General features: G+C 52.9%; 1 protein-coding gene across 2 annotated transcripts; it reads left to right on the top strand.

The window, feature by feature from the left end:
* Positions 1–2,942: 2,942 nt before the first annotated feature.
* Etnk2 (ethanolamine kinase 2) lies at positions 2,943–21,079 on the top strand. 2 transcript variants are annotated; one of them, NM_001419594.1, is made up of 8 exons: positions 3,039–3,486; positions 5,020–5,279; positions 8,091–8,213; positions 12,441–12,583; positions 13,967–14,050; positions 16,568–16,713; positions 18,018–18,091; positions 20,096–21,079. In NM_001419594.1, exons 1-8 carry the CDS (start codon positions 3,232–3,234, stop codon positions 20,166–20,168), a joined length of 1,158 nt encoding a protein of 385 aa, NP_001406523.1. In that variant the 5' UTR covers positions 3,039–3,231; the 3' UTR covers positions 20,169–21,079. The 2 variants fall into 2 exon arrangements, with proteins under 2 accessions (XP_063128534.1, NP_001406523.1); XM_063272464.1 differs by having other exon boundaries at positions 2,943–3,486; positions 18,018–21,079.
* Positions 21,080–21,673: the final 594 nt, after the last annotated feature.

Raw genomic sequence — 21,673 nt, forward strand, 5'->3', positions numbered from 1 at the left:
AGACAGAGACAGAGAGAGACAGAGACAGAGACAGAGACAGAGGGAGGGGGCTATACACACACATACACACACAGAGAGAGAAAGAGAGAGACAGAGACAGAGAGAGACAGAGACAGAGAGAGGGAGGGGGCTATACACACATACAGAGAGAGAGAGAGAGAGAGAGGGAGGGAGACAGAGAGACAGAAAGACAGAGAGACAGAGAGACAGACAGAGAGAGACAGAGAGACAGAGACAGAGAGAGAGGGAGGGGGCTATATATACACACACACACACGGGGGGCTACACACACACAGAGACAGAGACAGAGAAAGACAGAAACAGAGAAACAAAGACAGAGGCACGGAAAAACACACAGGCAGAGACATAGAGACATAAAGAGAAAGAGACAGAAAGATGGACAGAGGGAGAATGTGACAAAGTAGATTCCCACACACACACACATACACTGATGTTTTTGTGTGTAAGGTTGATGGCTTCTGTCTACTGTCCACCAGATTCACATAGAAATTTTTCATACAATTTTGGCTGGAAAGTTTACTAAGAGATAGGCCCCGTGTCCCTCTAGGCCTTAGGGCTATGGCAGTAGAGTGTTAACGAGTAGTTTAATGTCAATTTGACACAAGCTAAAGTCATCTGAGAGGAAGGCACCTCAATTAAGAAGGGTGCTCCTCTGCACTCTCTGTGTGCCCCATGCCTCCAGAAGATGGGCTGTAGAATTAGTGAATCATGGGTAAGGGTCCAGCCCATTGTGGGCCAAAAAGAGCAAGCCAGGAGGCAACACTCCTCCATGGTCTCTACAGTTCCTGCCTCCAGGTTCCTGCCCTGCTGTTGAGTTCCTGTCTTGACTTCCTTTGCTGATGACCTGTGATGTGGAAGTGTAGGCCAAACAGACCCTTTCCTCGCCAAGTGGGTCATGGTGTTTCATCCCCCAGGCTCCGTGTTGCTGAACAATCCAACCCTATGTAGAATTCCCTGGAAAACTTCTGTCGGCACGCTCCTCTGCACTCTCTATGTGCCCCTGCCCCATGTGACCATTTACAGAGGCAATCTAAGTCGTCACTGTGCAAGAACACGGAATGTCAGACATCCAATGCTCCTACGTCACACGTGAAAAACACATAGAGATAGAAAGGCTAATTTGCCCAAGATAACTGGGTGAAGAATCGAGCAGGGAAGAATCCTGAAAAGCTATCCTAGAATCCAGCCCAGATGACTCAGCTCCTGGGTGGGGTTGGGGGTGGGGGTGGGAAGGAGGGCGAGCTCTCACCTCAATCCCATGTGAGTGGTGCTGGCACAGGGACAGAGCTCCAAACACCTTGCTTGGGGTCAGGTGCACACACGGGCAGTCTTCCACCTCCAGGAATGAGCTCCACAGGCTTTGTTCAGCCTGCTTTCTTATCGAACCCAGGACTACCAGCCCAGGGACGGCACAACCCACAATGGGCTGGTGGAGCTTAAGTGGAGGGCTCTTTTCCCACTCACCCTTCAGGCTGCCCATGAAAAGTGTGTAACTTAGGGGATGAGAAAGCAGCATCTACATGTGGGTCCTCATCCCTCTTTTGACCAAAAAATAAAATAAAATGATAAAATAAAAAAATAAAGGTACTGAGTGTCCCAACCAAGCCCTGAAGGATTTCGCTCTCCCGAGGTTAAGGACCCAGGGCTTCTCTGAGGTGATATTTGTATAGCAGGAGCTGCTTGCAGGGTGCTGGCATATAGTGGAGACTCTCATGGATTATGTTCCCTTGTGCCGCAAGGTTTGCTTTGCCTATTGCAAAAGGAAGAGCTAGAGGCAATGTTCTTTCCAGTTCTGGCATCCTGGGACTTCATGACCTTAAGTAGGTGTTCCCTACCTGATCATCTGCTACAATGTCCAATACTGTGGCTGCATACGGTTGCTTGTGTGCTTACTAAGATTAAAGTTACACAAAATGTCACACTGACGACATTTCAAGGGCTGAGTAGCCACTCGGGGCTAGTGGCCCCCCATAAGAGGCACCAGCATAGACCTGTGTGCTGAGAAGCAAGAACCAAAAGGCCTTGTGGTGGAGAGGTTCCTGAATAGGTCAGAAGGACAACTTGGGGACACGGAAACACGTCCGTTTTGTAGGCATTTTTCAAGTGGGGCAGTGTGAGGTGGTGAGAAATGACGTCCCTGAGGCAAGCCTAAGTTTCTCTCTCTATGCTAGAGGGCTGGCAGCTAACTGGTTTTGCTCTGGAGGTGACCAGGGGGACATATGGCTAAGGGAGGGGCTTTCCAAAACTGGCAGGGCTTCTTTTCCACCGGTCTTCTCTGCGCTGTAAGTCTGCTAGGGCACTTATCCCTTTCCCTAGGATCTGTGTCACTCTACATGCACTTAGGTCCCTAGGTTGTACCACGGCCTTTGATCATCTCTTTGCTCAACAAAGCGCTGGGTTCCAGGCACCTGTGTGATTGACTCTCAGTGCCCAGTCAGCCTCACAGGACAGGGAGGAAGACTTAAGGATTATTTAGTGAGCCAAACTCACTCTTGCTCAAAGTCCTGGCTTACGATGAGCTCGTGTGCTCATAAAGTACCTGGGAATGTTCAATCAGCGTCCAATTTGCCTATGGGACACCACCACCATGTGTGTGTGGTGCTGAATGATGCCTGGAAGACCTTAGAAATGCAGTCCAACCTTTCCCAAGAGTCCAGAAATTTAATGGCAAGCCAAAGCTCACACCATAAGAGCATCCGATCTCCACATTCCAGGATGAGGTTGGGACAAAGACAAGCTCTTCCCGCCTTAGACTCAACCCCTTAGCGTAGACTACGGGGAAGAGCAGGCAAAGGGCCGTGGGCTCCAATGGGAAACTGGTTGACCAGCACTAGGATGCCGGAGCAGGAATCTGGGGCGGGGCCCGAGAGGCTCCGCCCTTTGCGTCATTAAGGCGGGGCATCACCCCCACCCAGAGCTCCAGGTAGCCTTGGACCCAGCCGCCCGAGATGGCGGGCTGCACTCGCCCGGAGGCGGGGGCGGGGCGGGCAAGGGGCGTTACTGCGGCCCATGATGTCACTGTCGCGGCGGACCTTGGCGATCCCGGGCCAGCTGTGCTGCCCGGCTGCGCGCCGGAGATCGGAACAGGCAGCTCGCTCATGAGTCATGGACTTCCCCTGGCCCCTCCTCGACCACTCCCACTCCCTCTCAGGGCCCCCCCGTAGGGGCTAACGCGGGCGCGGCGGCTCCGAGGGGGTGGGGCTGCTGGGGATGGCTGTGCCCCCTTCAGCTCCAGTGCCGTGCTCGCCCTTTTACCTGCGGAGGCAGGAGGCTTGCCCGCAGTGCTCATGGAGCATGGAGGAGAAGGCGGTGGCCAGCGCCAGTTGCTGGGAGCCTCCAGGCCCCCCGAGGGCCGCCGTCCCGTGCTTCGCCATCGCAGTGGACCAGGACGACATCCTCCCCGGTGCTCTGCGCCTTATCCGGGAGCTGCGGCCGCACTGGAAGCCCGAACAAGTTCGGACCAAGGTAGCCGAGAGGGCGCGAGGCCGGGGATGGGGCGCTGCCTGGGCTGCAGAGGGGCTGCGTGGACGCCCGACAGTGCATCCTTCCAAGTGCGGGTTCCAGGATTGTGCGTCTGTTGCGCAGGAGAGATTTTGGACAGTGGTTTGTCTCTGTGTTAGCTCTCCATTTCTCTTTGATCCCTATGTAAAGCTGGGCTCACGCTTTCCTGGACCCTCCCCATTCGTCTGCTCCTGAGGTTCCCAAGCACGCCACCGGAGGTCCACCTGCCCACTGTCAGTTTGCTGAGCGTGCAGCCCCACCCCCTGTCGCTGCGTGCTTGTCCCCTAGTTGCTCAGAAGTGCTGCCCAGCCACTCTGAAACCGGAGGAGGCACGAACTTTTAAGGAAACCTCCCCCTACACTCGTGCTGTTCCTTCACCCTAACGTGAAGATCCAAGTCTCAGGGGTCTGAGCACTCATTCCCTGTGGCTCCAGGAGTCAGCCCTGTGAAATTTGGAATTCCAGATAAGCACTGAGACCTTCACATAGCCACGGCTGGCTCTGAGCAACGCCCCTTTCGCTCCCACCCCATTTTCTTTCCTCCTCAGCTGGATATTTTCTCCCACACACATCTGTGGACAGAGACGCCCACCGTGGCCCCTAGCTCACTCCCTGGCTGTCCTAATTCCCTTAAAAACCTACCAAGCCCTACACCCTGGGCAGCCTACAAAGGGGTTGAGCTCCATGTCACAGGCCTTCTGGGTAGGGAAGGGGCAGCTTTGAGGATGGTGTAGCATTTTCAGAAGACCTGGTCAGGAGCAAGGCAGTGAAGGAGCCAACATGAGATTAAATCCAGCGCTAGTGTAATATATGCTAATCCGGGCCTGTTTTCTCACCCAGAATGGGTTCAGGTGGCCTCTGAAGTCCCATCCAGCTTTGCCCCATGGTGCCTGTAAAACTTTAGTTTATGGTTACTCCCTCCTTATCAGAGTCTGTGTTTCCACTCCTGCTGTCTCCTGTTTCTCCTGGTGTGGAATTCAGAGATTCAAGGATCTCTGGCCACCAAAGCCCTGGGACGATTGCCAACTTCAGTACCCTCCTTGTCTCTCTGCCACTGGATAGAGCAGGAGATACAGCTCTGAGAGCCCTTACTGTCTTGGTGAGAGGCAACTAGCTGGTCAGGGCGTCTGTCTGGGCAACTTCCAGCTCTCCTTGGCTACATTCTTTCCTGCAGTGGGTTCTTTCAGGGCCAGGATGGAGAAAGGAGGGAGGGCCTTTACCCACTGCCTAGCGTGAACGTGGACACGTCCACTCTGCCGAATACCATGCCTTGGAGGCACACGTAGGCTGAGTGAGTGTGCCTGGGCTCAATGTGGCTGCTCCCCGCCACCCGCCACCTTGAGTTTTCCTTTACTCTAAGGCACAGTGTAGTTCTGGTCAGCGTGGGGTTGTGTTCAGCATTCAAATGAACACATTCTGCTTTTGACTGAAGCCCTGGGAAGAGAGCGGAGGATCATACCACACCCTCCCACCCATGTCTGCCCTCTCCCCATGCTAGCGTTTCAAAGATGGCATCACCAACAAGCTATTGGCCTGCTATGTGGAGGAAGACATGCGGGACTGCGTGCTGGTCCGGGTGTACGGGGAGTGGACAGAGTTGCTGGTGGACCGGGAGAATGAGATCAGAAACTTCCAACTGCTGCGAGCGCACGGCTGCGCCCCCAAACTCTACTGTACCTTTCAGAACGGGCTATGCTACGAGTACATGCAGGGTGTGGCCCTGGGACCAGAGCATATCCGAGAGCCCCAGCTCTTCAGGTGAGGAGGGCACAGGGCATTATACATCATTTTCTCTGAGGCTGTGGTTTTGATGCTCTTGGCTGGCTTTTTCAGTGAATGAATGAGGAGTCCTAGGGCCTGCTATTGCATGGAAATGTTTGTTACTATGCTCCACTCAGAGGCTACCATTCCCAACCCATCCCCCATTTCTCAAACCTCTGTCCATTCCATGTCTGACGTGGAAACGTTCAGAAGCCCTGGGAATGAGATCTGAGCCAAATTCTGAAAGCGCACAGGGTTTCTACCCCCGCCTGTCTTTTCTATTCATTTTATTTTTATTGGAGCCAGAGTCATCCAATGTAGCAATAACTGTCCTGGAATTCGATGTGTAGACCAGGCTAGCTCCCATCTTTAAGAGACCCACCTGCCTCTGTCTCCCAAATGCTGGGATTAAAGTTGTGCGCCACCTTGACCAGCTTCCCTCCCATCTTCTGCAAGCACAGACAAGTATGCAGACAAACGAGCCTACGCAGGATGAACTAAGTCAACTTTAGCAGGAATAGCCTCTCCTCCCTATAGCTCAGGGCCCTATTGGGCCCTTGACAATAAGACCCAGGTTTGGCAGTGTACTGTGAAGGTCTCCATGAAGAAGGCCCACAAGGACTAGGTCCTAGTCCCAGGAAAGCTCAGGATGTGTAGGACCTAGGGACTGCATTTAACCTTCAAGCCCTGTGGCTACTATTCTAGAGCAGAGAGTATACCACACTCTCTGCTCTGACTGAAGTAGGGCAAGGGTCAAGCAGTATCTTCCTCTTCCTCCCAGACTCATGTGGGTAAAGGCCACAAGATCATCATAGTGAGGCCTGAGGTTTATTCCTGATGCTGGGGACAGCAGTGCAGGCTCTGCCTAGGGGCTTTGCTTGACATATGCTGTGTCCAACCCAAGAGGCAGGAGACTTTTTCTTCCATACTGAGGGCAGTATTGCCCATCTAAGGGTAAGTCTGGCCTCTTCTGTGCTCCTTACATGACCACCAGTAAACCCAAGTTAAGTCCATTTGACTCTCTTTGCATACGTGGCTGGCCCTCCAGCCTTCAGTGCTGCCTTGAAGACTGCTGGGACCTCAGAGCAATGTATTTGAGTTCTGTGTTACAACTGTGTGTTGGGTAGAGGGGGTGAAGGGTGTGCCCACCTATGCAGGGGTCATTGGAGTTCAATCTGAGCGCACCCAACCTGGAGAAGTAAGGTCAAAGCAGAGTCCAGGGGACCCTGCCCTGCTTCCCCGCCCCTCCAACCCCCACTGCTCCTCCCTTAGTCTTGTGTAAATAAGCTCAAATATTGGCAGGTCCCCACCACTCCTAGTCTCTCTCAGCCTCTCTGAAGCCCATGCCCTCGCTCACCCCCTTTCTGGAAACAATTACCACTGTCAAGAAACTTGAAGGGGGATTTAGGTGTCATAAGAAGTTGGTGTCTGAGGGAGAGCCAGAAATTGGGGTGAGTGTGGGAGGTAGGCCTTTCCTTGGTGACTTTCCCAGGATGGAGCTGTTCCCATCCTGTCATGGTGACAGGGGAATTTGCAGGAACCCTTGAGCCCATCCCAGCCGGGTCTGCTGAAGCTCTGCAGCTTGAAAGTGCTGAGTACTGAAGTTACTTCTGTTGCAATTCACACCACAGCTCTATTGACATTCAAGAAGCAGCTCAGTTCAGAACCTTCCCAGGGAAGGAAGACTAGGGCGGCGCCTCAGGTCTGTGTCTGCTTTTCCCCAGACCTTTAGTGGGCTCTCACCTCCCCCAAGACCTCTGACCTCCATGGACCTACTCAGCCTCGGACCGCCCTCCACCCTCGAGCAAGCGGGAGGCTTGGGGGAGGAGCCTGAGCTTGCTGCTATCCTGATAGTGTCTAGTGTCGGCTGGTCCCTTCCCAGGCCTGGCAAGGGGAGGAGTGTGCTCAGGACAGCTCTGTAACAAGGTTTCAAACAAGCAGCGTCTTTGTTGTCCTTCCCGGGGTTATTATTCCAGCAACAGGCAGAGGCAGGGAAAGCTCAGAAACTTGAATGTTGGAGGTTTGGCAGGCAGAAGGGAGGGCCGGCAGAGCCCAGCTGGAACCCCACCCTCCGCGCTGACCTCGGCACTGGCCTTGGCGCTAGGTTCTTATCAAGGTCCTTCCCCCCTCAGTAGCCAGCCCTCTACTCATTCTGCTTACTCCCTGCAGACCTCCCTGCTACCCACTCCTCCTCCAGGACAACCACTCATTCTCCTCCAGGAACTTGGATAATGTCTGTGGGAGAACTGGAAAATAGAAGGCTGATTTGTTTTGTGTCCTTGGTGTCCGCCCACCAGCATCAACTCCCAGTGGTGTCAGCAGGGGCTGCCCCTGGGCCAGCCTCCTCACCTTGGCCAGACTGATAAGAGGCTTTTCCTCTTTCCCTAGCATCAACACCCACTGAACTCTTCATGGAAAGGGACCTAGGAGGAGGGGGTGAAGTCCAGGGGTTGGGGAGGAAGGCTCCTGCCTTTATGCCTGGCTCAGTCCATATGCTGTGTTCTCAGGGGCTGCTACGGGAAGGCTGAGAAGAGCCACACCACTGGCCTGAGGCAAATGGTGCTCTGTTTTTCTCTGGCCCAGCTCTGGGACTAGAAAAGCAGCAATGGCTATCAGTCTTACTGCATTTCCCGCCTTCTGCGGAAACCGTCTTTGGGAGACCAAAGGCTCGTGGAACCTGTAATGACCCCACATGTGGCCTTCTGGCTAGTATCTAGAAGAACCTTCCAGATCTTTTCTGGTCATGGGGGAGCTGAGCAGGAGGAGAAGCCCAGTGCTGACACTCTGTTCCTCTCATTTCTGTTGTAGGTTAATCGCCCTAGAAATGGCAAAGATTCACACCATCCACGCCAATGGCAGTCTGCCTAAGCCCACTCTCTGGCATAAGATGCACCGCTATTTCACGCTGGTCAAGGATGAGATCAGTCCCAGGTACAGAGATCTGAGAGGCTGCCAGTGTCTCTGCCCCGCCCTCTACTCTTGGCCCCGCCTCTACTCTTGGCCCCGCCCACTCTTAGAAGAAGTTCAGGGTTGCAGTTGCCAGGGAGGGGGAGTTTCTCCTGAGCACCTTGAATCCTTGAGTCACAGTGCCAGCAGAGGGAGGCCATTGACTGCATTTCGGCCACAGGGACCAGCAGTTTTGCATACTAGCACCTATTTCTCTTTGAGTTTTCTGACTGTCAGGCAGTAGGATTAGAACAACTCCCCCTTTCTTCCTTAGAAGACACTAGTGTTGCTACAGAAAGCTCTGCTGTCACTGTGAGGCCTTAGGCTTCCGTGTCAGGACTTAGCTCTTCGGAAGAAGGCTTCTGTCTTTGGAACCATGGGCCGGTGGAGCCTCTGGGAACCTGAGGTCCTGAGTTCAGTGGGGTCCTAAGAGAAAACAGCAAGCCTTTGGGATGCCAAGGTCTCCTGATTGCCTGTTCTCCTCTTGTGCCTGTGTAGCTTTGGGAATCATGCTCCCTAGTGTGTCCTTAATCACACCCACTGCTTCTTGAAGTACCCTTTCCAGGGACAGGAGTTTCCCAAACCTCCCAACCCCCCCTCCCCGGCTTTTCAAATTAGTGTAGCCCCCTCTGGCCTGGAACTCACTATGTAGACCAAGCTGGCATTGAACTCACAGAGATCTGCCTGCCTCTGTCTCCCAAGAGCTGGGATTAAAGATGTGTGTTATCATACCCAGCAAACATCGCCTTTTAAAATGTATTTGGATGTCCTTGGTTGACAGATAATTGTACAGCATGCAGTGATAATATCAGGGTGTCACGTGTCTTCACTTCAGATTGTTGCCACTTATCTGTGCTGGACACTCAAAGTCCTCTCCTAGCAGTTTTTGAAATACACAATTAATTCGAACGCCACTTCTACTGAAGTGTCACAGTAGTGGGATGGTAAGAGGGAGGTCTGAGAAGAAGCACTCTCACTCCCTCCTCTGAGACAGCCATCATTAACTCTGACCCCATTTTGTGTCTCTTACACACACCCATGACTTTATACACCCAAGGATTGTTCTGTGGGTGCCCAGGATGGCACTAGCCTGCCCTCACATCTTGGGACAAGGACTTCCATGGGTCCTTCCATGGGACCGGAGTGTAGTATGTCCCTCCAGCCAGCACCGTTATCTGACAGATGGAGATGGGACTTGCTGGTCACTAGGTGTGGGCCTGGTACTCACACATGCTTCGTCCCTGTAGCTTCCCTTCACTGCTGTCCCTGTGAGGCTTTGGTGACTAACCTTGTCAGGAAGTTCGAGGTCCTTCATGAAGAGCTGGCCAACACCTTTTGTTCTTGCTCTGCCTTTGGCTTCTGGGAAATGGAGATTTAACCTCTTCAAGCCTGTCTAAGGGATTATCCCCTGGTCTTTAGTAGTGCTCTGCCTGTCCCCCGCAGGTCAGTGCCCAACAGCTATGAAACCTAGATGAGTCATCTTGGGCTCCAGGCATTACCTATTCATTTAGTCATCAGGCCCCAACTTACTCGGTCCTTCATTTCACAAACATTGATTGACTGGGATTAAAATGCTAGAAAATTGAAGGTGATTGTGACACAGGCCCTGCCCATGAGGAGTTTAGAAGCCGGCTGTGTAAACAGAACATGCCTGTACTCGGCACAAAAGAAGGCAGGGTGGGTAAGGCATAAGCAGCAGCAAAAGTCATCGTGGCAGAGTTGGCAGGGCAAGATGAGAGGGGCTGAGGTCTCCCCAAGGCTGCCGAGTAGGTGAATGTGGCTAGAACTGGTGTTCAGGAGGCTGTTCAAGTAGGGAATAGGAACTCAAGGGAAGGGGGCTTGGGTACCAGGCTAAGGAGCCAGGACAGAAGGGAACAAGTGTCAGGAAACAGGAATGTGTGTTTGGTTTTTGTTTGTTTGAGACAGAGTCTCAGGATGTAGCCCACACTGGCCTCAAATTCACGTAGCCCAGGCTAACCTGTCTTGATCCTACTGTCCCGGTCTCCCAAATGCTAGGATTACATAGGGTGCCCCATGCTATTACTACTATTAGGAAGGTATGGGACCTAGAACTATGGTTTAGGAAAGGACCTTCTGGGCATAAGGACACTTCTGGTGAAGGGGCTGGTTGTGTAATTGAGCTCGGGAGATAAGCTGGAGGCAGGTTCTAGGATCATGAGAGCCAAGCTAGGAGAACCAGATCCTTCATATAGGGCTTGCTGAATGCACTTTGCCAGTCCAGGTTGGGGAGGGCTCTTATTGGACCCAGGACAGCATTTGAGCGGTCCCCTCGAAGTATGTAACACATATGGATAACACTGTTTGGGATAGCTTGACAGGTGGGTGCGAATGGAGGATAGACTATGTCAGAGAGTGCAGAAAATGACTTGGTGGCAGTAGTGGCTGTTTGGCTCTAGGGACACAATGTGGGGGTGGGGGGGCTACTGATCAATGGGCCCATTAGAGGTCGAAGGCAGAAAGCCAGGAGACTGAAGCAGTAGAGAATTGGTCTCTGAGGGGAGAGCAAACTTTTGTTCCTCCACTGGGAACTGGTTGGAAGTGGCCAAGCAAGCAGCAGTCTCTCCCCAGGCAGGAGTCCCAGGCCTTTCAGAGATCCCAGCCCCTCATCCCTTCTGCTGTTTCTGGATGGCAGAGATGGCCACCACGCTGCCATCAGAGGTGGAGGAGTCTGGTGATGCTTAGGCAGCAAAACTGGCAGAGGGCCACATGTTCAGGGAGGGACACTGCGGTCAAAGGGGCCCCTGGAGATAGGCCTGGATTGTTCTCATAGGAAATGTCACAGTGGCCTTGGTGTGGCAAAGCTAGGGTCAGACTGAGGCCAGAGACTGGGAGCAGGCATCCGGATGTCGCAGCATGATTTTCAGACTGAGACCTGGGCAAGCCAAAGGAAGTCTCCTCAGCCCTTATCTTGAGATAGCCCCAGAGTACGAAGTGAGTCTTAGAGTAGCTGTTCAGGGAGGCTACTGAGGATGGAGGCCTTCCCCTCTGTCTTTGGCTGTGTTCTCAGACACAGAGGGAACAGATCAGAGTACACAGCCCTGGGCGGCGGGTGGAAACCCAGATGAGCGAGGTGTTGGGTCTGGGTGTGCCCAAGCTGTGTGGCATCTGGGACGATGCCTCTTTTCTCTCTGGAGCCTTTGTTTCCCAGCGGTGCCTCTGGCTTTGGCTGCCCTTTTCTACGGGGGACAAAGGGACATCTTAGTCTGTCTGGTGGGGAGATGAATCAGGGCCCATCTTATTCTCTTCCCCTGCTACCTCAGGCAGAGAAACAGGAGTGGAGAGCAGGCCAGCACCCCTCTCCCATGGATAGTTTTGACTTTGGAAAGACTACGCTGTTTGGCTTTTTCAGTGTACACAGAGCTGTGTGTCCAGAAGGCCGAAGTCCAGAGCCTCTGAGTACAGTGTGTCCTCACCGAACACCCGCATTGATTGACCTAGCATGTCATTCCCCAGCATGCTAGGCAGACAGGGCTACTTCGGTGTGACGTGGGGGTGGGTAGATGTAGCCTCATGCATTTTTGCTCAGCTTTTAAGCTGGTCTAGCGGGAGCCAGGGACACAAGGTGGCAAGAATTAGTTACTGGGAGTGGCAAGACAGGTCTGTCCTACTAGGTGTGTTGGGGGTGCTGTTGCTTCTCTGACAGTGTAGATGACTGATTAGACCACAGTCTATGACACTGTCACATGTTAGGGTGTGAGGGGTCACACCAGGGTACCTTCTGCCATTTCTCCAGCCCATCCTGGGGTTCTGTTATTGAGGAATCTCATCTCGCAGGAGCACAACCTCTCTTAGGGAGTTTCCAGCACCCCGGGGCACTTCTGTTCCCCTTCTCACCATTGATCCTCTTGGAGCCCCCGTGGCCTCTTGATATTTGCTGTCGCCTCTCCTACCTTCTCCTGGGTCCCCCTTCCTCACCCTGCCCGTTTCACAACATAGCAGTGATGCCATTTAGTTGGTGACTTTCATCCTCTGCCAGCCACTTTATGACCAGGTTTTAATCTGCTCCTCAGTGTAACCATGGGAACCAGAAGGACAGGACACACTTATGTGTGACAAAAGCAGGGACTTTGCTGGGCTGGCCTTTTTGTCTGAGGTCTCTATCGCAAAGGAATGATTTGGCCAGACTTTGAGGCCTTCCCTTTTGAGCCAGCCCTCTCCAACATGCAGCCTTTCCCCCACCCCACTGTCCAGCCTTTCTGCAGATGTCCCCAAGGTAGAGGTGTTGGAACAGGAGCTGGCCTGGCTGAAGGAACACCTGTCCCAGTTGGATTCCCCCGTGGTGTTCTGTCACAATGACCTGCTCTGCAAGAATATCATCTATGACAGTGACAAAGGTACGGCCCCTCACGCCCCTCACATGCAGAGGGCACGAGCAGTTGGTTGGTCTGCTGACCTCCAGGAGACATGGATTTTGGCTTTCGTTTTTCATGGAGGGCACAGGTATGCCTCGTGTCGATCTTAAGTTTGTGAGAAAGAAGAGGAAAAGCACAGGAAAGTCCCACTTAGAAAAACACATCGAACACAGAATCTTAGGCGGGAAGCTATTTAACATCAGGAGGCCTGAGCAATGCGTCCTGGTCTTTTTAAGGCCTTCTGAGGACATCATGTCTTCTCCAAGCCTTGAGCAGTCACGGGGAATGGGAAAGAGAAGAGAAAGGGGAGACTGCCTGCCTTTCACTGTTGCCAAGAATGCAGCCCCCACCCCAGAAGTAAAGGTGCCCCTCATTATATGAGACAGATGGGTTGGGGGACACCTGAGTGTGCCAACATGCATGTGTGCCCAAGTCTCCTATATAATAGCAGAGTGGAGTTTGGCAGGGAGAGTCTTTGACTACCGTGTGTGAGACCTGGAACCCTGCCCCTCAAGCCCCCAAGAGCAAATGAAGATAAACACGTAGTATAATATTTGCATGCGACCTCCATAGAGCTCCCCTGGTACCTTCTGGCTACCTACCGTACCCAGTACAGCAGGAAATGAGGTAAACAGGTGTTAACACATGTTGTCTTAGGGATGACAAAGGGCAAAAGTCTATACATGTTTAGTACATATGAAATTTTTAAAGATGTATTTATTATATATAAGTACACTGTAGCTGTCTTCAGACACACCAGAAGAGGGCATCGGATCCCATTACAGATGGTTGTGAGCCACCATGCAGTTGCTGGGATTTGAACTCAGGACCTCTGAAAGAGAAGAGAGCCATCTCTCCTGCCCACATATGAGTTTTAAAATTACTATTTTATGTGTATGATTATTTTGCCTGCATGTAAGCACATTGATGCAGTGCCTGACAGAAGAGGATGCTGGGTCCCATGGACCCGTAGTCATGGTTGGTTGTGAGCCACCGTGTCAGTGCTGGGGATTAAACTTCAGATCCTCTGCTAGAGTAGCTCACAGAGCTGTGTCTCAGTCCCTCAGATCAAATTCTGAAGGTTTCCAGTCTACAGTTGGTTGAGTCCATGGACGTGGGACCCTCAGACATGGTGGGCGAGGATACTTGCTTTGCCTGTGATTCTTAGCTATGCTGTGGCCAGGTGCCTTTAGATGGGGAACCTGAGGACCCAGCTGAGCTGGAGGGGGCTGGAGCTATGGGGAGGGCAGGTGGGCCGATGGGAGGGGTCTGACAGGTTGTCCCAGATATCCAGGAAAGTCAGAGGGTGCGCTGTGGAGGTCTGGGAGACGCAGTTCTCATTGTTTCTTCTTCTCTCCCTCACAGGCCACGTGCGCTTCATCGACTATGAATACGCAGGGTACAACTACCAGGCTTTCGACATTGGCAACCATTTCAATGAGTTTGCAGGTAGGGAGGTGTGTGGCTCTGACCTCAGTGCCCTCCTTACGATGGGCTGCCAGCCCTGTGGGGAGGACCACACTCGGTTCTAGACTTGATGAGAGGTGGGCACAGCCTGCTTTAGAAGAGGAAAGGACCTCACAGAAAGGAACTCCCTGCCAAGAGCTGACCTCTGCCAGCCTGTGGGGGCAATTTTGTACAAACGAGGGACATGCACTCACTGTGGGCTTTCTAAGGGCTACTCAGCCAAATGTGTCAGTTAGGAAAAGACCCCCTTCCAAACCGGGCTCAGGAGCACCGTCCTGTACTCTCAGTTATTTGGGAGGCTTGAGGCAGGAGGACCCCAGTTTAAGGCCTTTCTGGGCTACAGTGTGTGTTCAAGGCCAACCTGGGCAACTTAGTGAGACCCCCATCTTTTTTTTTTAAAAGAGATTTATTTTATATATGTGACTACACTGTCGCTGTCTTCAGACACACCAGAAGAGGGCATCAGATCCCACTACAGATGGTTGTGAGCCACCACGTGGTTGCTGGGAATTGAACTCAGGACCTCTGGAAGAGCAGTCAGTGCTCTTAACCGCTGAGCCATCTCTCCAGCCCGAGACCCCCATCTTAAAATTAAAGATAGTTACGGATATATCTCCGAGGTAGAACACTTGCCTGCCATTTACAGGGCTCTGAATTCAATGTCCAGCACCGGAAAGAAAGAAAGCAAGGGAGAGGGTGTGGGGGGGAGGAAGGGAGAAATGAAGAAAATACCCCTTCCTCAGGCTAAGCACAGCCCCCCACCAACTTGGCTAACATTCTCACGTGCCATGTACACCTTGTACAACTGTCCATGAAGGCCCTGGATGTGGATGTGTGACCAAATAACCCGTACAGAGCTGTTTTCATGGTGTCCTAGAGCGAATGATCTAGGTGGATCATTAGAAGTGTTTCTGCAACTCGATCTCCCAAGTTTCAGTCCTGGTTTTGTTACTAGTGGTGGATCAAGGCCACAGCCTCTGTGGCTGTAAAATGGCGATGGTGTCATACCTATGTCACACCGTTGTGCTAACACACACTCAAAGCTGGGTGTGTGGCAATGTATGCCTTCAATCCAAGCACTCAGGAGGCAGAGAGAGGCGGGCTGATCTGAATAGTAAGTTCCAGAACAGCCAGGACTATAGAGAGAGAGACCTTATCTCAGAGAGAAAGAAAAAAAGTCTCTCCCCTGTTCCCCCAGACTTGATAACCATACCATAAATACATGGCAGTCTGGATCCATCCATGGAGGGTAACAGGACAAACTTTTCCAGCTTGAGGGCTTGTTAAAAACAGTTGATAGGACCATAGCCAATGCCTCAATGGCCTTGGACACAGTGGGAGGGCCATCTGCAGGCTGGCACGTGGGCTTGTCAGGGTGATGTGGCTGGCCTCTAGGGCTTAAAGTTGAGGTGCCTTGCCCAATATGAAGCCATCCTTTGGCTGCTCCCACCCCAACCCACCCCGGGTTGATCGATCGCATCTTTTAGAACCTTAGGGAAACAGGCATTTGCCCAGCTTTCTGGGGCAATCAGAGGGAGGAGGATGGGCCTCAGCTGAGCTGTGATGAGCTGAGGGGGAGGACTGCCCTGACGGGCATATGCCTGGCAGTGCTCAGCCGCCGAGAGGCTGCTGCAGAGGCATGAGTCCTTAGCCAGTGCACGGGGCAAAGTTCAGCTGGAGCTTCTCCAAAATGGATAGACTGTACCCCTTAGGAGCTAGTAAGCAGACTCCGGGCAATGGGAAGATACAGGTCCAGCCCAGCCCCACCTCCAGCTGGCTGTGCGCACTGGGCCTTCTCATCTGCATGGGGATGTACTACCCACAGGCTTGGGACTCGGGAACTCTGTGTGTCTAGGTTGTGTAAGGAGCAAGTGGGGAAGGGGTATAGAAGGAAACCGAGAGACCCTGGAGACTGTGGCCCAGCTCTGCTCCCACCCTAAACTATTTCTTTCTTGTTCTTGGCCTTCCCTGTGCAGAGCACATGCCTGGGAAGCAGCTTGAAGACACATAGGACAGGGATGGGTGCAAACAGGGCTGTCAGTCATGGGGATCAATGATGGGGGAGGGGGTGAGGGGGGATACTTCCCTGGGAAATGCCAGTGCAAGCAGTGGCATTTGACACTGGTAGCTAAGTTCAACTCCTTGTCTGGAAAGTGACGACAGAATTAGGCCCCTGAGATGAAAGGCCGGCTGAGGTCAAGTGGTGCTAAGCCTGAGACTTCCTGCGAAGCATCACTTTATAGAAGGGCAGGCATATGGCGGCACTGCCTTGGGTTTCCCACCACATGCAGGGCAGTACCTGGCCCTTGACCCCCTCAGCCAGACTCCTTCCTCAGCCCTAGGCAAATGGTGCCCAGCTGGGAAGAGGAAACCCCTCCACCAGCTAGGTTATCCTCACACCGTGCCTCTCCAGGCCAGCCCACAGCTCAGCAGAAGAGACTCCTGGTGTCAAGCGTGAGAGGAGCTTTTCTACCAACTTCTGTCTCACCTGCTCCCTAGGTGTGAATGAGGTTGATTACTGCAGGTATCCAGCTCGGGAGATCCAGCTACAGTGGCTACGCTATTATCTGGAGGCACAGAAGGGGACAGCTGCGTCCCCCAGGGAGGTGGAGCGGCTTTACGCACAAGTCAACAAATTTGCTCTGGTGAGTGCTGGGACCACCACAGCCTCCCACCCACAGCCTAGAGTTATTTGTTCTTAGAGCACCTGTTGCTTTGATGATACACATGACCAAAAGCAACTTGGGTGGGAAAAGGGTTTATTTTGCCATACAGCTTGAAGTCCATTATCTAGAGAAGTCAAGGTAGGAACCTGGCAGCAAGAACTGATGTAGAAGCTAGAAGGAGCGCTGCTTACTGGCTTGCTCCCCAACGGCTTGTTCAGCCTGCTCTCATACCAGCCAGGACCACTAGCCTAGGGAGTAGCACTGCCCACAGTGGACTGGGTCCTCCCAAATCAGTCTTGAAAATGCCTTACAGACCAGCCTACAGGCCAATCGTATTTTCTCAATTTAGATCCCCTCTTCTAAAATGACTCTAGCTTGTTTAAGTTGGCATAAAACTAGCCACCCTAATTGGGGATTTTACTCTACCTAGAAAAGGTCAGAAAACAGCCATTAAAGGTATCCCCTTAATGTTCCTGCTGCCCTTGCCAGCCAGCCTGGACACACACCTCTCTAGAGTAATTCCAAGAAAGACCTCAGTTCCCCCCCGCTCAGCAAATCTGTTTGGATGGACAGTTCTCTCTGCTAGCTAACCTTAGCATTTCATGCATGCTTCTTGTAACCATTACCTAGCTCATAACTCACCAGCCTTGCCTCCAGACAAGTGTCCACCAGTGTGTGCCTAGGGGACTGCCAACACACAGGGAGACAAAGCCAGTCGCTCCAGTTTCCACAGTTCATCAGAGCTTAAAAATCCCTGGTTCACACCAGCCCAAATCCAGCCCTCCCCGTCCCTTGTTACACCGTAAGAACACTTCAACTTTTAAGCAAAAATAACCCCATTCCAGCCGGCTCACCTATGCCTCACCCCTTCTAAGCCATGGGAAGTAGAGAGAACCCTTTGTAGCAACTGTGTGACCAGTTGGTGTGTGACCAGGGTGGGAGAAGCCCTGAGGGTACACCCCAATGCCTGGGATGCCTGGGAGGGGGTTAGTGTTGTAACTTCCAGACGCAACTGGGAATCATAGTTTTCTGGCTCTTTGAGCCTGGGGTGGAGGGAGGCAGGCTGGGGACCCCACCTTCTGCTGACCTGGGTGCTAGGATCTGGATAGAACTGGCTCTGCTCGCCTTTTACTAGGAGGTAAATGCCCAAATGCCGTCCAGTGGCCCAGCCTCCACTTCTCCCCACACCCGCCAGTGTTTAGCTCTGCAAGACCCCCACAGTGGTTGTCTCTCTTGCTGAGGGTTGTGACAAGTATGGCTGACCCTCTCTGGCCTGTCTGCAGGCATCCCATTTCTTCTGGGCACTCTGGGCACTCATACAGAACCAGTATTCCACCATCAACTTTGACTTCCTCAGGTGCGTATGGGGAGTTGTGGGACGATGGGTGTGGGCAGTGAGAAGGGAGAGCCTTGATCGCCGCGTGACCAAAGCCAGTCAAAACGAAATGTCAGAGTCCCTCCAGTGTGCAGCAGAGGCTGCCTGGGGAGTCCCACCAAACCTAGTGAAGGCACCCCCATCCTCCACTAAACCTCTACCCGCCGTTCTCAATCTGTGGGTTGTGACCCACTTGGCAAACCTGTCTCCAAAAATACATTACAACTGGTGACAGTAGCAAAATTACAGTCAGTTATGAAGTAGCAATGAAAATAGCTTTATGGTTGGGGGGGGGGTCACCACAGCCTGAGAAACTGTGTTCAAAGGTTGCAGCCTTGGGAAGGTTAGAACCACTGCTCTGAACTGTCCTCCCCAGCATCTGGGCCCACACCTCACTGGTGCCATCCTAGCCAGAGCCTGAGAACCAGTGTGAAGAGGAAAGGCTGCCCAGCCTGTGTGTGGCATTTGTTGCCCAGTCTGGTGACCTGAGTTTGATCCCCAGACCCCATTTAAAAGTGGGAGGAGGGAACTGAATCCCTAAAGTTGTCCTCTGACCTTTACACTGTGGTATACGCACCCCTGCACTCTTTAAAAGTTAAAGAGGAGCTGCAGTGTGCAAGGGTCTTGCACAGAGATCTGACCCTACTGGAAACCACTGGCATCTACCTCTTCAGAGGCTTAGGGACCGTATCTAAACTCCTACACGGCAGCTGGGGAGCCCATTAAATGAGGCCCCTTAATTCTTCTAGGTGGGGAATCAGTTCCTCCCTTCTGTCCCCATCTACCCTCAGCTAATGGGAATCACCCTGTGCTGGCTCTTGAGAGTCTAGGGCACACATGGGGATATGTTATAGAACCAGCGAAGGCAGAAAATCAAGAGCATTTGCAAGGATGTGGGGATACTGGAACCCTTGCATTCTGCTGATAATGCAAACTGGCCCCCACTCTGGAGAAAAAAGTTCCTTCAAACACTGAAAACTGGAACTCGGGCTTGGCGGTAGTAGTAGCATATTCTTTTAATCTCAGCGCACAGGAGGCAGAGGCAGAGGAATGTCTGTTCACTAGAGGCCAGCCTAGTCTACAGCCTGGTCTTCAGGCCAGCTAGAACAGCTATGTAGAAAAAATGAAGAGTGGGGAGAGGAGGAGAACAAGAAGAGGAGAACAAAAGGGGGAGGAGAACTGAAGTGGTGGTACCATGCTTAAGTTAGAAAACAGAGGCAGGGGGATCTCTGACGAATTTGAGGCCAGCCTGGTCTACAGAATGGGTTTCAGGACAGCCAGGGTTATGTAGAGAGATCCTGTCTCAAGAAGGTGTGTGGGGGCAGAACAGAACGCCTGTGTGATCCAGCAATCTTCCTGCTCCGGCTGGGTCTATGTCCTGAGGAACAGAAGAAGAGCAGGCTTACACCCATGTTTACAGCACTGGCCGTGGCAGAAGCCAGGTGTTGTCACCTGGTGAATGAATGTCACAGGACATTATCTTATCTTTGACAAGAAGGGGATCTAGTCACGTGCTATGCAGATGACCCCTGAGGACATAAATCAACCACAAAGACACATAGATGTCTTATGTTTGTGACAGAGTCATGCACAGGGACAGAACAGAGCACTCACTAGGCTGGAGACCAGAAGGTGGCGAGAAGTAAGTTTTAGCTTTGAAAAGTTCAGGAGGCCCACTGCAAAACAGGGGCCATAACAACACCACAAAATAATAAAACCAAAAACAGTAAGCACCTTGTTTACTGTAGCCCAGACTGGAGGGTTGCTCCACTCTGAAGAATCAATAGATTTGGCTGGCTCTGAGTTCGAGCCAGCCTGGTCTACACAGTGAGTTCAAAGACCATGAGTGAGGACTCTACAGACAGATCCTGTCTGCAAACAAACAACGGTTGACTTGCCCAGACCTGGATGAGTCTAAGCTTGGAGGTAGTCCCCAGTAGGCTGTCAGTCTCCCCGCTCACCCACTTCCTTGCCTGTCCTCCGCAGGTATGCAGTGATCCGATTCAACCAGTACTTTAAGGTGAAGCCTCAGGTGTCAGCCTTGGAGATGCCAAAGTGACCAGCCTCCTGTTTCTCCATGCCCTCTTGCTGCCAGAATTGCTCCCCGGGGTACCCTTCTGCCTTGGAGTTGGCACACTGGGACAAGGTGAGCATCTTTGGAGAAGGCCCCCCCACAGTGGATGCCAACAAAGACCTCACTTTCCTGTTTGGAGGGGCTGCCGAGCCCCAGCGTTGCGGGGGGATCCTCTTCACCCTGCCAGGCTTGGAGAGGAAGTGCCTGCAGATGGCTGGGGCCTGCACTGCCACCCTGTCGTGAGAGCACAGTGTAGCCAGCCCAGGCTTGCTAGAGCTTGGGCTGCCTCAGTCCGTCCTTGACCCTTCCTGGCAGGGGAGGGGAAGGGCTTGTTTCTACCTCTGGTGCCAGCCTCCAGCTGAGCCATGTATGCCCCAGTGAGAGGTGCTGAGCTCCAAGCCAGCAGGAAGCCAATTCAGCTGTCATCTTGGGGGGAGAGGTCCCAGCTGCACCTGACAGTTCCTCCAGCAGCTGCCTTATCTGAGGCTGCCAACTTCTCCAAGCCAGATGCCATCCAGCCACCCCTTCCCTAGGTCCCCTCCTCGTGTTCCTGCTAGGTCCCTGCAGAGGAGAGGGACAGAGACCTGGGAGTAGGCCTGGCCTTGAGTCATGGGGCAGGTACCAGAGCCAGCAGCATCCTCCACCTCTCCCCCTTCTATTCTGAACTTAACTTCTGGTCTTCCCATTGGGGAATGAATGGTGGAAGGCAAGGGGGCAAGGCCTAGGTGCCGTGAGGCCAGCACAGCTGCCTGGGCATGTCCAGATGCTGACGGTGTTGTCAGTTCAGTGTCCACGTCCCAGTCCTTACAGTTCCTGAGGGGGTCCGGTATAGGCCTCCACTGTGATTCATTTGTAGATTATCATGGTTTTCTGCATTAAAATGTTTGTTTCTTGGATGTGGTCTTGGATGCAGTGGCTTGGAGTGCCACTTGGCTTGTTGTATGCACGTGGAGAACCTGGGCCAGACTCAGCCTCCCTTCTGCTATGCCATTGGCGTTCCCTCCTGCTTGAGTTAAGGCACAGCCTGTACACCTCTATGCCATAGAGGAGGAGTTGGGGGAAAAGATATGCCCAGGCATACAAATGGTGCCAGAGTGGGAAGGAGGGGTCCGCACGGTCGGTCACCTGTTGACTCAGATGGTCGTGGACGAATTATGTAGCCACGCCCACCCTACTCTCTTCAGCCACCCTGGAACCAGGGTGGAGCGAGCTCCTGCGAGGGTGGACATGTGTAGTTTGTGTCACCCCCTTGAAGACAAGTGCTACAATGAATGGGGAGTGGCAGGGATAGCAGAGGACTCTGTGCTCCTTCACCATCAAGCTTGAGTCCCACCTCCCTCTTGTCTCCCTAGGCAAGTGCTCCAGGCCAAGGCCATCTTCCTGGGACTGACCCTGGGCCTGTGCGGAGGTGGGCAGGGGCTAGGTGAGCCTGTGGCTAGCTGCCCAGAACACTGTCCCTGCTTCTGCCCATCTGCCCTGCCCTGCTTCTC

Source organism: Rattus norvegicus, chromosome 13 (genome assembly GCF_036323735.1).
Source record: "Rattus norvegicus strain BN/NHsdMcwi chromosome 13, GRCr8, whole genome shotgun sequence".
In the NCBI taxonomy this organism is placed as follows: domain Eukaryota; kingdom Metazoa; phylum Chordata; class Mammalia; order Rodentia; family Muridae; genus Rattus; species Rattus norvegicus.

What these genes read in the sequence shown, in the direction of transcription:
- Etnk2 (XM_063272464.1), top strand. Translation starts at nt 3,232, where the DNA reads ATGGCTGTGCCCCCTTCAGCTCCAGTGCCGTGCTCGCCCTTTTACCTG. An exon ending in AAGGATGAGATCAGTCCCAG is followed by an intron (nt 8,214 to 12,440) that starts GTACAGAGATCT and finishes CCCACTGTCCAG; the next exon opens with CCTTTCTGCAGATGTCCCCA. An exon ending in AAGTCAACAAATTTGCTCTG is followed by an intron (nt 16,714 to 18,017) that starts GTGAGTGCTGGG and finishes GCCTGTCTGCAG; the next exon opens with GCATCCCATTTCTTCTGGGC.